The sequence below is a fragment of the Sinohyriopsis cumingii genome, unplaced genomic scaffold, assembly GCF_028554795.1.
Source record: "Sinohyriopsis cumingii isolate HCF-2022 unplaced genomic scaffold, ASM2855479v2 utg001938l, whole genome shotgun sequence".
In the NCBI taxonomy this organism is placed as follows: Eukaryota; Metazoa; Mollusca; class Bivalvia; order Unionida; family Unionidae; genus Sinohyriopsis; species Sinohyriopsis cumingii.
Window position 1 is genome coordinate 69,922 of NW_028316086.1, and position 16,292 is coordinate 86,213.

The window sequence follows — 16,292 nt, forward strand, 5'->3', positions numbered from 1 at the left end:
CTGCATCCCCTAATTCAGTAAGTAGCATGCTTTTCCTCTGCAGTCCCACAATTCATTAGATAGAACACATTTCTTCTGCACTCCCATAATTTCGTAGATAGCATATGTTTCCTTTGAAGAACCATAATTCAGTAAATACATTTCCCTTCACACCATTATTTTAGTTGATAGCATACTTTCCTTTTCACTTTCTTTGTTCAGTAGATGGTATACCTTTTCCCAAATGTTTCCGTAATTCAGCAGGTAGCATACTTTTGTTTTACTTGAGAGAAGTGGTGATGATAATGAAAATGTTGACAGTTATCATTATTATTGTTCTTGTTGTTCATCTTGACAATATTCTTGTCTGGTCGCTGATAACTTGTGCTATTAAACCCAACAATCAATATTTTCTTCAGATGTTCGAGATATACAACTGTCCTTGATGAAGGCCTATGAAAGTGTCCAGATCATTTCAATTAACCCGGTATTTGACACCGCTGTAAACTGGAAAGACCTTGAAGAATTCTACACAGACATAGTCATAGAAGAAGAGACAGAAGAGTTTGCCCAACAGACAGAGATTGATAAGAAAGTCACAAGTTTTAGACAGATTTTTGAAAAAGGTGGCAAGAAAGTAAAACGTATTATTCTTAAAGCTCCTGCTGGTCAAGGAAAATCTACTTTTTGTCGGAAACTTGTGCATACTTGGTGTTCTGTTCAAAAGAAACGGTTAAATTGTCACATTGATGATGGAATTTCTGACAGGTCTGAAACAAGTGGTCTTAAAGATGAAGATGAGATGCTCAGGTTTGATGTTTTATTGTATATTTGTCTTAGAGACATCTCAGATGAGAAAACATTGATAGATGTGGTGTACACACAATTCCCACTTCATGAATCACAAGGTCTGTCTCACAGATCTCGTATTGAAGAATTAATTGGCCAAGGAGAGGACAACAAGGTTTTACTTGTCATGGATGGCCTAGATGAAATGGACAAGTCATTATCCTACATTGAAAACATTATGCAAAAGAAGTTGTATCCACACCTTACAGTTCTGGCCACAACTCGACCTTGGAAGATTGGTCAGTTAAGTCTAATCAGATCTGCTCATATTGACTTGTTGCTGGATCTTCAGGGGTTCAGCTATGACAACAGTATGTTGTTTGCCAAGAGGATCTTTGATAAGTACTACAGGGATGAGTCTGCCATAAAACAGTTTAAAATGGATATTAGGTCAAATGATTTGATTAGAAGTCTTATCCATGTACCACTTCTCTTGCTGTTCATTGTCCATGTTTGGTATGAGAGGAAATCCTTCCCACAAACGATTAGTGAACTGTACCTGGAAATGTTAAATGTGATGGTCAGTAGGTACATGGAGGGTAAAGTGAAGAAAGAAAAAAACAAGGAAAGACAAGATGATAAGAAATATCATTTGCTAAATACATGGCCATTAGAAAACACAGCTTTCATTGTAACTCCTAAGTTAAGAAATCTATCGCTTGTTCAGCACTTTGGTGAAGGTTTTTTGGCTGCTTTGTGTGAAGTTACAAATCACTTCCTTATCACACATGCAGAAGAATCTTCCCTAGTTTTTGATGAAAAAGCTCTTGTGGAATTACTAGGAAAAGATGGATTTTCAAAGCTGCAGACAGCTCTACACTTGGGTATCCTCTCAAGCTCAGAATCACCAGGAATATTTAAGAAGAAAACATGTCTGACCTTTCTTCACAAAACTATACAGGAGTTTCTTGCTGCCATTAATCTATGTTGTAGAGAGGACAGATGTAACATCTTTCTTGATTCACTAAATACACTTGATGATGTGTTTCAAAATGAACAGATCATAAAGTTTGTGGCTGGCATTTCCATGAGTCACTGTCAAAAGATATTTGAGAAGATATATGACATATGTGATAAAGAAATTGACACAGAAGATGACACAGAAAATGATATACATGATATAGATCATCTAAGCAGATTTTATCGGGATTGTATTAGGGAAACCTGCAGAGAGCCAGTTGATCTGAAATTGTACTGTATGTATACAAACAATGGCAAGGACTGGAATGAATTACAGTCCACTTTGCAGAGCTCCGAAAATGTCAGAACTCATCTCAAAAGGATGTATCTGAACTATTTTGATGTTACATTGGATTTTTCAGAGTTGAGCTGTCTGAAATATCTCAGACTTCAATATGTGATCATGAAGCGTAAACACTTGCTATCAAAATATCCTCAGCTTGAGTTTCTGAAACTGATGGGTTGTACCTTAGATGATGTTGTATTGGATTTATCAGAGTCAAAATGTCTGGAATATCTCAGTCTTAAAGATGTGACCATGAAGGGTAAACTGTTGCAATCAAAGAGTACTCATCTCAAGTGTCTGAAACTGTATGATTGTACCTTAGATGATACTACATTGGATTTGTCAGAGTCAAACTGCCTAGAATATCTCACTCTTGAATTTGTGAAACTAAAGGGTAACCTTTTGCTATCAAAGTGCACTCAGCTCAAGCACCTGTCTCTGGATCATTGTACCATAGATGATGCTACATTGGATTTGTCAGAGTCAAACTGCCTAGAACAGATCACTCTTACATACATGTCCATGAAGGGTATGCTGTTGATATCAAAGTGTAGACAACTCAGATGTCTGAAACTGAAGAAGTGTAGTTTGGATGATGCTACATTGGATTTGTCAGAGTCAAACTGCCTAGAACAGATCACTCTTACATACGTGTCCATGAAGGGTATGCTGTTGATATCAAAGTGTAGACAACTCAGATGTCTGAAACTGAAGAAGTGTAGTTTGGATGATGCTACATTGGATTTGTCAGAGTTGATCTGTCTAGAATATCTCAGACTTGAATTTATGACCCCAAAGGGTAAACTACTGCTATCAAAGTGCACTCAACTCAAGTACCTGACTCTGGATCATTATATCTTAGATGATGCTACATTGGATTTGTCAGAGTTGAGTTGTCTGGAACTTGTCATTATTGTAGGTATGACCATGATTGTTAAACTGCCACTATCAAAGTGTACCCCACTCAAGCACCTGACTCTGGATCAATGTACCTTAAATGATGCTACATTGGATTTGTCAGAGTCAAACTGCCTAGAACAGATCACTCTTAGATACGTGTCCATGAAGGGTATGCTGTTGATATCAAAGTGTAGACAACTCAAATGTCTGAAACTGGAGAAGTGTAGTTTGGATGATTATACTTTGGATTTATTAGAGTCCAGCAATCTAGTACATCTTGTTGTTGAAGATGTGACCCTAAAGGGTAAGGTTTTGCTATCAGAGTGTACTCAGCTCAAGCACCTGACTCTGGTTCATTGTACCTTAGATGATGCTACATTGGATTTGTCTGAGTCAAACTGCCTAGAAAAGGTCACTCTTAGAGATGTGTCCATGAAGGGTATGCTCTTGATTTCAAAGTGTACTCATCTCATTATACTGAAACTGCAAAACTGTCTCTTTGATGCTGTTGCATTGGATTTGTCAGAGTGTATCTGTCTGGAATGGTTTTTGTGTAACAAAGTGACCATGACAGGTAAGAGTAGACTTGCACTATCAAAGTGTACTCAGCTAAAGTGTGTACAACTGATTTCATGTGTCTTAGTTGATGCTACATTGGATTTGTCAAAGTCAAAGTGTCTAAAATGGCTTTTGTGTAACAAAGTGAGAATGGCAGAGAAGAGTAGACTTATGCTGTCAAAGTGTACTCAGCTAAAGTGTGTAAAACTGATTTCATGTATCTTAGTTGATGCTACAGTGGACTTGTCAGAATCTACCTGTCTGGAACGGTTTATGTATAAGAATGCGACCATAACCAATATGAATAGATTATCAAAGTGTACTCATTTTAAGGAAATGATGTTGGCAAAATGTAGCCTGGGTGAATTTAAACTGGATTTGTCAAGGTCAATGTGTCTAATCAAACAAATACACAATGATGAATCCCACTGTAACCAGATGCAGTGCCTAACAACGAATAACACTGATCAGGGTGATGCACTGCTCAGCCTGGACAATGTGAATCATCATATCGAATTTACCCTGACCATGAACAAAGAATGGAAGATATTTCATAATGGGCAGTATAAAAATACTTACGGATTATCAATGAAGAATGTGGATCTATCTGATGCACAACTCAGCTTTGACATTGTGGACTACCTTGATGAGCTCACCCTTGATAATGTTACCATGAGCAAAGAGTGCAAGGAGGTGTTTTTTAGCAACCTGTCCCAGTGTAAACTATATAGATTATCAATAAAGAATGTGGATCTGTGTGATGCACTACTCAAACTTGATTATGTGAATTACCTTCAAGAACTCAACCTTGATAATGTAACCATGAGCAGAGAGTGCAAGGAGGTGTTTTTTAGCAGCCTGTCCCAGTGTAAACAACCACACCGATTGTCAATAAAGAATATGGATCTGTGTGATGCACTACTCAGCCTTGAGATAGTGAATGAGTGTTTTGAACTTGCATTTGATAATGTAACCATGAGAAAAGAGAGCAAGGAGATGTTATTTAATAGCCTTTGCAGAGGTCGATGGTTGAAAACTTTATCAGTTACAAATATGGATTTAGATGTTTCACTACTTGGCTTCCATAGTTTGCATAAGCTTGAATTTGATAATGTTACTTTAGATATTGATAGTAAGATTTCGCTATTTGTCATGTTGTGTCAGTTTGAATGGCTTAAGGACTTGGCACTGAAGAATCTGGACCTTAATGATGGATGGCATGAGTTGCACAACATGAAGCAACTGACTAATCTTACCATTGATAATGTAAAAATGGGCAATATCAGTAAAGTGTTGATGTGTACAAGCCTGTCTCAGTGTATACAGTTATGTGCATTACTACTGAGGAATTTGGATCTGGATGAAGGACTGCTCAGCTTGAATAACCTGGGAAAACTGTGTAGTCTCACAATTGATGATGTGACCATGTGTAAAGATGGATATATGAAGCTGTGTGATGGCATTTCTACCTGTAAAACTCTGATGTATTTATCATTGAAAAATCTGGATCTGGGTGATGGACTACTCAGCTTGAACAACCTTGAGATAGTGAAGAGTGTCACCATTGATAATGTGACCATGTGTAAAGATGGATATGTGATACTGTGTAACAGCATGTCTGTTTGTAAAAAACTATGTAAATTATCATTGAAGAATCTGGATCTGGCTGATGGACTTCTCAACTTGAACAAACTTCACATACTGCATCATCTCACCATTGATAACGTGACCATGTGTAAAAATGGATATGTGATACTGTGTAACAGCATGTCCACCTGTATACAACTTAAACACTTACAAATGAAGAATCTGGACCTGAGTGATGCAAAACCCAACTTGAACGACCTGGAGGAATTTGAACTGGTTAACATAACCATGTCCTTAGAGTGTGTGGATTACATAAAGTCGTTGGCGCGACATTGGAATTTTCTTCATCATAACTCTTCTGAACACACAACAAAACTGATCATAGAGAAAAATGTTGATACTTGTGAGAAATGCGTTGTGAACTATACAAACAAAAGAGGTCTTGATGATGATATTGATGAATATTATTACGATGATTACTGTGATCTTTAATTTGTTAACTATTGTGATTATTGCTATGATGAGGATTATTTTCTTTCACTAAACACAAGCATATTATGTACTGCAAGAAAGCATCACAATTTACATTTTATTTACCTGATTTTGTTGCATCAGGAACTTACTGCTGTGTTTAAGCCAAGACAAGAACCATGTAACAGTAGATTGCGTAAATTCTGACCATGCCTTTTAAGCAAAGACAAACACAAAAATTACTGATACAGATATATTTGTGTATACTCTTTGTAATTTGTGTATACTATGTGTATTTTGTTTATACTGTGTGTAATTTGTTGTTGTTGTAGGGTTTAACACCAGTTTTAAGCACACGATAGGCTATATGTGGCAGCCAGTATTAATGGTGGAGGAAGAACCCAGGAAATCCCCCCGGAAAGAACCACTGACCCGTGAGAAGCTACTGGCAAGCTTTCTCACTTAACCCATTGGCTGAATCCAAGACTTGAACCAACGCAGACAGAGTTAAAATGTCAGTGATCTGTAATGGAGAGCGCTTTAGACCACTCGGCCACTCTGGGCCCCATGTGTTATTTGTATATTCAGTATGTAATTTCTGTATGCTGTATGTATACAATGTATAGTTTGTGTATACTGTGTATAATTTGTTTATGCTGTTTGTAATTTGTAAATTTTATATACTGTGTAGTTTTTCATGTACATTTTGTACTTGAAAAGTTTGAAACTCTGTAGATATTGCTATTATTTTTGCTAAAATCTGTGAGTTTTATAGCCCTTAATTGACTTCTACATAGTGCCATTAAGTTTGAATAATTGATTAGTTAGCAAATTTCTTTATAATAATGAACTAATAATAATTCTTGCTGTTTGTGAACGTCTGCAAAGTAAAGCATGTTAGTTAAAGTTTCTGTTTATGTTGAGTATAATTCTGATGAATCCTGCCTTGGTATTCTTGTGATGCATCCACATTCATCAGTGTTGGTGACAGTGAGTCTTTCAAAGACTGTGAATGTGGATATCATCTCTCTCTCTATGTATATATATATATGAAAGCCTGGGCAATCTGGATAGTCAGGCTTCGGACATATTATTCTTTTGTCTGCTGCTTTTCATAGTAGATGGGGAATATTAATCTGGATCTGTCTTTCCATCTGTCTGACATTCATGTTTTGCATAATTTTTTTTTTTATTTCATCCAGATGTGGCATATTTTGATATAGATGAGACCATTGGTGAGTTAGATTGTCAGAATTCTGCATCATAATGTTTAGTAGAGGTATAGACCCTAATTTTCAGGAGTAGCCACTTTTGTTTTTGTAATTATTTTTGACACCAAAACAGAATAACTCCTATAATTATTTTTGACACCAAACAGAGTAACTCCTATAATTATTTTTCACACCAGAGTAACTCCTGTAAATAGTTTTAGACAACAAACAGAACAACTCCTGTAATTAGTTTTAGACAACAAACAGAATAACTCCAATAATTAGTTTTAGACAACAAATGGGAAATGCTGCTTAATATTGATGAGACCTTGGCCGAGTTTGATTGTCATTTTTCTGCACCATTGTTTAGTGTAGTTATTACTTATGACTTTTACACCAACCCACTTTCATTTTTACACAATAACTCTATAATTATCCCATCGACGTTTAGGAGTTTTGTGTTGCTGAGTTGTCTTAAGTTCTGGCCTTTCTAGATCACTAAGTCTCACTTACATCTCCATCAGTCAATGTGGATATGTGCAAATGCTTGACAGTAGCTTCTGATGGGTTGGTGTTTCTTCTTGGGTTCCTCCTCTCCTTACATAATGACTGCCGTACATAGCCTATGATGTTCTGAGAAATGGTTTTAAACCCTAAAAAACCAAAAACAAATCCATGGATAATGAAATTTGGGAGGGGGGGATATAGCATTCGGCCAATCTGTTTATTATGTCCTTAAAATATTGGAACCTATCTTATTACACTCATCATACTTTTTGTTTTGGATATATCACAGTAATAGTAACTTAGACATGTGGAATGTAAGTCACTGTGATCTGGTTTTCATGCATGAAAAGCTTTTTTACTCTTGGCTATTTGTTTTTTGCTCCCTCAGTATCTTGAACACTCCATCACCAACACTTATGAAGATTGGTATGTGAATGTATCACAACAAGAGTATGGTAGCTCAGCTATTACAAAAATAAGCCCTTGTGACTTAATTTTCATGCCTATGCGATATTTGTATTTAAGTCATTCATTCATTACACCAAACTAGATCACCATGACCTAATTTTCATGCTGGAGCAACTTGTATAGTTTTAGTAAAATGGAAGGTAAATCATGTACCTTAAACTATATCAGTGATCTAATTTTCATGCTTGAGTGATACTTTTATATGCAGCTATTTATTTGTTACATCTTCTATATCTTTTATTTTATTACAGTTAGACTTTATTAAGTTATGTTGAACCTAAAGCTAATGCGTCTCAATGTGTAGTATGTTTGCATGATTGTTAACTATTCCAGTGGCTGTTGAGTCATTAACTTACTCTAACAACCAGTGGGTGATGTGTTCAAATCCTGTCCAGCATGAATCAGCTGTCATGGTACATATGTTTGCAAAGCCTCTCCAAAACTGTCTGTATTTTGTGTGAAATTTGATATAATGAGACACTGAAAAACTTTCTCAGAATTGTTTTAATCATTAATGGAGTTGTCACCAATGATTGTCAGACACACCAACTTTGATTTCTAGCAAATAACTCCCTTCAATAGTTTTGCGTCTCAACCAATTTTTGGATGCAATTTTAAGTGTCTTGATGGGACAACCTGGCTTAGTATAATTGTTCACTTTCAGCATCAATATTTAGCAGAGTTATTACCCCTGATTGTCAGTCCCATACATGTACTTATCATTTCTACACCATAACTAATTAATTATATTTGTGTTCCAACCATATTTTGCATGCAGAATGATCTACAGGACACTTTGGTTAACTCTAATTGTTATAATTTAGCATATTTAATGGAGTTTCAGCCCTTGATTGCCACACCCACCCATAATACTAGTTCTACCAAATACATGTAAATCCCTTTGTATCTTTCACATTTCATTTAAATTTTATATGCTGCTGGATACTGATGAGATCTCTAAAGTTTAATTTTCAGTACTCCATCATGCTTTCTATCTGAGTTATATCAATCTGATGTGATTATGCACACATTTATTTCAGTACAACTCATTTATTTATGATTTAATATCAACCAAATTCATTAGAACGATTGAAACTGATAGGGCATTGGATGATGTTGATATCAACATTTTGCATCATTATCGAGGCTCATTTTAGTTTCTTCACATTAACTGAATTTTAATTAAATTTCAAACAAATTTACTGGGCAAGTTCATGTTAGAGTGACTTTGAGTGTTGACACTAGATCTTCATTCAATTAACAGAAAGATATGATGCCAGCAAACACTTTATTACAAAGTGAAACTTTAAGTGACTAAATGTATTGCGAATTAATTGCCAAATAATTATAAATGTCCTATCACAAGTAAAATGTATAGAATGTTCCAGATAATTACATTAGTCTTGAATGTCCTGATGTACCACACAGATGTAATCCAGAATGTCTTTCAATGAATTCTCAATAATTCCAAAATAATGTGTTCATCCAAAGTTAAGGAGCATATAGTAATTCCAATGAATAACTTAAATAATTCCTCTCCACAAGATTGGAACACAACTGCAAAATCTGATAATAAATGTGTTCCATGGACTGATCTAGGATAGGAATGAATTATTTATTTATCAAGTCTTTATTTATTTACATTTTCACATAACCTAGATGTGAGTCATCCTAATTTAAAACTCTTAATCAAATTGGAAACAAGTCTATTTCTAGAATATTCCAAACTTGAAAAGCTGTGTTAGGAGCTTATTTACAACTTACAATCATGGACAAAGTTTAGCTATGTAAACATCTTGTTTACAAATGACCATTGTTTTAAAGTACAATCTACAATCATGAACAAATGTTAAACACATTGTATAAATCTACATAACAGTGTAGTGATGCTTAGGTACAAGTTCAGCTTGCAACGTGAAATTATTTTGTAATGGCATTATAGCCTCTGAATGTTGTCTAACCAACATTCCATTCCTGACATACAACTGTATGTTGATATACATTGACTTAGTTTTGTTTTCCAGCAATCTGCTTCATCACTTGGCAGACTTGTGGTCACTGCCTCTGTTCCCACTCTGTAAAACCCTTAATTATAATTAAATTTCAAGTATACTGCATATGCAGTTCTATATTGAAAAAAAAATCATCAGAATTTCTTTATCAGCTTTCTGTACCATCACATACATGTATTGTGGTTGCCTGAATATTTTTGTTTTGTTTTACTGATAATTATTGATCTAGGATCCATTGTTAATTCTGTGTTATAAGTATTGCCTTGTTTACCTTGATTCATATATCCTCAGTTTCATCCTGCCCATTCCTCTATAAATTATATTGGTCTAGTTTCAAAGCAAGTGGGGGACATGAATTCTTGGAATTCATATAATTATGCTCATTGTCAGATATGTGCCAGGTCATTATGCTTATTGTCAGATATGTGCCAGGTCATTATGCTTATGGTCAAATATGTGCCAGGTCATTATGCTTATTGTCAGATATGTGCCTAGTCATTATGTTTATTGTCAGATATGTGCCTGGTGAATATATTTATTGTCAGATATGTGCCTGGTCATTATGCTTATTGTCAGATATGTGCCAGGTCATTATGCTTATTGTCAGATATGTGCCTGGTCAATATATTTATTGTCAGATATGTGCCTGGTCATTATGCTGGTAATTATGTCTGATTGGTATGAACATAATTTATTTTTAATTGGTTTCAATATTTATTACATTTAATGTCATAAAATTATCACGAATAAGTATTGTTTTGCAGTTTATAAATGTTATATATGTCATAAGGTTGTGCTCAGAACCATAAGGCAGACAGTATTATGCATAATGTTTCAATCAATCAGTACCTCCATCCGTTATCAATTTCATTTCATCAAAATACTTCAGACTCTCCCCCATCCTTAGTTACAAAACTTTGTAGATTGACTACATTTTGCATGTGGAAAAATTATTGTTTTAAGGGTCAAAAGATAAAGGTCGTGGTCACTGGATTGAAAGGGAAATGCCTACCTCACAACAACTGATGTTCTCCATCATCTACAGTTACCAAACTTTGAGGATGGTATGCACTTTGATTGTGGAAGAATACTGTTGATTTGGTGGGTCAAAGGCCATGGTGAATGCAACGGAAAGTATAAGATCGTTTTCTACACAATACATTGAATATGAAGTTAGCAACCCTTTTTGAGTATTCTTTGCATTTGGTGGATGGAAGATTCCTATTGACTTGAGAGAAAAGGTCAAAGGTTGAGGTCTTTTAGGTTGAAAATCATTTCTACACAAAATCATAATTAGACCCATAACATGCATATAATTACCTTGTGGATCATGCATATAATTACCTTGTGGATCATGCATATAATTACCTGGATCATGCATATAATTACCTTGTGGATCATGCATATAATTACCTTGTGGATCATGCATATAATTACCTGGATCATGCATATAATTACCTTGTGGATCATGCATATAATTACCTTGTGGATCATGCATATAATTACCTGGATCATGCATATAATTACCTTGTGGATCATGCATATAATTACCTTGTGGATCATGCATATAATTACCTTGTGGATCATGCATATAAATACCTTGTGGATCATGCATATAATTACCTTGTGGATCATGCATATAATTACCTTGTGGATGGCTTGTACTTGGAGCAAGGAAAAAAACAATCAGATTTTTGGTCAAACAAGAAAGGGGGAAGTTACAATGGGAAAATGGTTAGTGCATAAAAATTTCAGTCATATACATATAAACAGTAAATAATGCATCATTTATAGTACTCTAGTTTTATAGTGGTTAGAATGCGAAAACATGACTGTAAGCATGTGACTATGAGCATGTCATTTTACTCAGTTGACTCTAAACAACCTTTTATGTGTTGATATGCACTAATAAAACATCAACACCAAAGAAAGCAACACCTGTCTTGTTTTACAGATGTATTTTTTATCAGATGTAAAATATACTAATTTATGTAAATCGTGTAGTTGTTTTGTTTGCCATAATTTGATAATTTTAGATTCTGATTCATCTTTTTTATATTAAAAATAATTGATTGTTAGTATCAACTTTTTATCTTAATATTGATATAGTATTTCTTAAAAATCCCCTTGAAAGAAAATGACTGTTGAATGAAAATAGATTTGATGTTTCATGTCTAGCACATGTATAAGGAATGATTTTAGTAATAAGATGCATATTTGTAACAACAATTCTGAATATTCAATGCTTTTTAGCTCTACCGGTCATTGACATCTATATGTCAACACAAGTTTGTTACAGTATCTTTTCCTGGACCACTTTTAGGATTGAGTTGAAACTTAACAAACACATTCATCCCATTCATATCCTCTCCTAAGCTGCCATCCAGTATGGCCCCCATGTCAGCCATCTTAAAAATCTTGTTATCACAACTCTATTTAGAGGATTGCATTGACACTTTACACACACAGACATACAATCATCCCATTCACGTCCTCATCAGAATTTCTTGGAGGATTGCCTTAAATTTTTACACAGACACACACACATTCATCCAATTGCTTTTTCTCCTGAACTGCCTTCCAGTATGGCCACCATGGCAGCCATCTAAAAGATTTTGTTAACACAACTCTATTTAGAGGATTGCCTTGAAACTTTACATACACACATTCATCCCATAGGATTCCTCTCCTAAACTGTCATCTAGTATGGCCACCATGGCAGCCATCTTAAAAATCTTGTTCTCACACACATTCATCCCATTCATCCTACTTTGTCCTAACTGAAAATGGTGCCAAGTTGACATACTATAATATGTAGCACCACAGGTAATTTAAATCTCATGTCATTGCTGAAGAATATCAGAGATGGTTTCAACACTCAACAAACAAAGGGAAGACATAGTCTAATCTTGAATTTCTGGAAATCCTTTTTGCCCAGTAGGGCATCAGTCCCTTCTGCCTATTATAGAATACACATCTAGTGTTTCAGTGCACTGGATAGGAGTTTTAAAAAACATGGTTCATGTTACTAAATACCTTCTTGCAGTGTATACTTGATCCTAAATGAAAATTTTACTGCTGAGACAGCAAGTTGCTTCCCCCCAGCATTGTCCATCTTGATAATCTTTATATCATTACTTCTCCTGAATGAATGTCATCATAGGGTTTTCACTGAAAGACTTTCAATGATGTCTGGTTTGGACATAAATGAAGGGAGTGGCAATCTGACCTCGAATATGGCCACCACAATGTCAGTCTGTAAAATCGTACATGTAGTAACATTACCTCTCCTTGAGAGCTGTCATACTGACATTGTGCTTTCACCAGAAGACTTCTTATGATGTTGGTATTAAATGGGAATGGTCTGCGTCTGGTATGCAATATGGCCACCAGAGAAGCCATCTTGAAAATCTTGTTATTTTTACTCCACCAAAATGAAATGTACCATCATAATGAAGTTTTTGCCAGAAGACTTAAATAATATTTTGTTGGTCCTAAATTAGAATAGTGCTGATCTGACATCCAATATGTCAATATAACCATCCATTCAAGGGGAGCAGCAACAGGAAGATTCCTGTGGCATCCATATTAAATATAAGCATAGGACCAACTATGTCTCAGAAGAAGCCTTTTAGTGAAAACCCCATGTTGATATAATCATCCATTCAGATGGAGTAGACGTAACTCTATTTTCATGATGATTTTGTTGTTGTTGTTGTTGTAGGATTTAATACCATTTTTCATTTTTCATTTTTCCCCAGCCGAGTCATACCAGAGACTTAAAAAATGGTACTAACAGCTGCCTCGCTTGGCGTTCAGCATTAAGAGGTTAGTGTTAGGACTGGGCGGCCTGGTGTCAGGATAATGTGACTGGGTGGGACATCATACTACATGTCTGCGGCATGATGCCCGAGTGCTAGACATCACTATAAACTGCCACATTGCAGACATCATAGCGATATGACTGAAAAATTGTTAAAGCTACGTTAAAAATCAAAATCACATCACATCACATCACACACCATTTTTCAGCACAAGATAGGATATACATAGCAGCTAGTATAAATGGTGGATGAAGAACCCGGGAAAACCCCAGAAAGAACCACAAACCCACGAGAAGATACTGGGAAGATTTCTCACATACCCACACTGGCTGAATCCAAGACTTGAACCCACGCAGACAGAGGTGAGATGGCAGTGATCTGTAACGGTGAGCACTTAAGACCACTCGGCCACTCAGGGTTTCGTTGAATGGCTGGTAGTACTGACATGGGGTTTTCACCAAGAGACTTCTGTTGAAGTATATTAGAGATGATTTTAACATCCAGTATTTAAAGAGAAGAATTATATCATCTTTAGGACTTTGTCTGGTTTGATTCATGAATGGTTAAGTCATCTTTCATAAGTATATGCATAAAAATAAGAATAGTATTACTTATAACAAATTTTCATTATCAGTTATTTTAGCCAATTAACAATATAATTACTGTGAACAGTAGTACTACACCAATTGATCATATGTACAGACCACTGCAAAACCATTACCCAATTATGGAATTTATTTATAGGTTCTTAAAATTTAAAGCTATCAACTGTTTTAGAAGATGGTTTATTTTTTAAACTCTGGATACTGTCATTACAAAGGGAGGTAATATTGTATGCCAAAGTTATAAAAAAATAGTTTTCTGATATTGTTTGTAAACAATATCAAGCAAACTGAAAACATCACAATTGTGGATAATTTCATTTATGAGCCAGATTTCATTAGCATATTTCAAGGAAACATGCTAACACCTGATTAAGCTTGCTGTAACCACTGAATGGTCTGTATTTCTGTAAAATTGCATTATAGACCGTTAATTGAAATTTGACTGTTAAGATATATTTGCATGATAATGTACCTCAATGAGCTTTTAAGTTACTGTACTACCTTTCTGAAGAGATTTGTTTTACTTTTGTAGTCTGTGTTATCAATAATTTGCATAATTCTGACTCTGAATGACACGTGTAATCTTGAAATATTTTGAACATGAAATCAAAGCAACAGCAGAAAGTCTATACATAAAATAAGATTAGACTCAGTTGGACTTTAAGATCTTTTAATTTTGAATTCAAAATCAGGATGCAGAATTACAACTTTGTACACATACTCCAATTATTACATCTGTTCTGGGTGAGATTCAAGATTGAACTTGAATTTCATGCTCATAACATTTCCAGAATACAGGGCTGTTATTTTTAACTTGTATGATAGTCCCACAGTATGGTGGATTTATTCTTTAGATATGATGGAGGCATATAGTCCCACAGTATGGTGGATTGATTCTTTAGATATGATGAAGGCATATAGCCCCACAGTATGGTGGATTGATTCTTTAGATATGATGAAGGCATATAGCCCCACAGTATGGTGGATTTATTCTTTAGAAATGATGGAGACATATAGCCCCACTGTATGATGGATTGATTCTTTTGATATGATGGAGGCATATAGCTATGGTGGACTGAATCTTTAGATATGATGGAGGCATATAATCCCACAGCATGGTGGATTGATTCTTTAGATATGATGGAGGCATATAGTCCCACTGTATGGTGGATTTATTCTTTAGATATGATGGAGACATATAGCTCCACAGTATGGTGGATTGATTCTTTAGATATGATGGAGGCATATAGTTCCACAGTATGGTGGATTGATTCTTTTGATATGATGGAGACATATAGCCCCACAGTAAGATGGATTGATTCTTTAGATATGATGGAGACAGCTCATATAACTTTGAAATGATTAGGAATGACATTTGTTCTTACTAAAGAGCTTGAATTGTTTCTGATTGGTCACCATTTGAATCATGTTAAGCATTGTTCTCATTGGTATGATTGTAAAATTATTGTTTGAATATCTGTGCTTATTTTTGGCATCATGGTGGATATTGTTTATATTAATATGAGTATACATTTACTGTTTAAATAGCTTTCCTTTTTTTTGCATTACATAAACACATTTACTCAGTGCCTGTATTTGTGCATGTACTTCACCTGCCCTCACCCTCAGGAGACCATGTTTATATCACCATCCTGCATACTCCTGCCATCTTTCTCTGTCTGTCTGTCTGTCTTTCTCTCTCTCTCTCTCTGTCTCTCTCTCTCTCTTTCTCTCAGCATCCTTAACTATGACAATACTGCATTTTTGGCAGAACCTTGTGGTTTTGGCTCTTTATACACGGCAAATAGCCCATTATTTCCACTACAATAGAGCTCCAGCTGAGTTGTCATCCTTCCCATCTCTCACTGGCATCAATAAGCAAGACCTGCCTATTCTCACTGACTGTGTTTGCTTCTGGTACCACTTCAGAGCCCTTACAGACATGGCATATATCTGACCGGTTCTGCTAAAATTACTTGAAAGCAGAATTACTTACTGGGTCCTACTGACATCTATGAGGCAAAATAAGAGATGAGGCTTTGCAACAAAGGACTGATTCCCCTTATGTTGGAGTC

At 35.4% G+C, this 16,292-nt stretch overlaps 1 protein-coding gene across 1 annotated transcript in view; it reads left to right on the forward strand.

The window, feature by feature from the left end:
* LOC149771347 (uncharacterized) overlaps window positions 1-15,804 on the forward strand; it is a 53,768-nt gene extending 37,964 nt beyond the window's left edge. Inside the window, exon 9 of the mRNA XM_089948562.1 lies at window positions 381-15,804. Within this exon, the coding sequence (XP_089804688.1) occupies window positions 381-5,611 (5,231 nt within the window). The 3' untranslated portion in view covers window positions 5,612-15,804. The remainder of the gene's footprint in view (window positions 1-380) is intronic.
* Window positions 15,805-16,292: the final 488 nt, after the last annotated feature.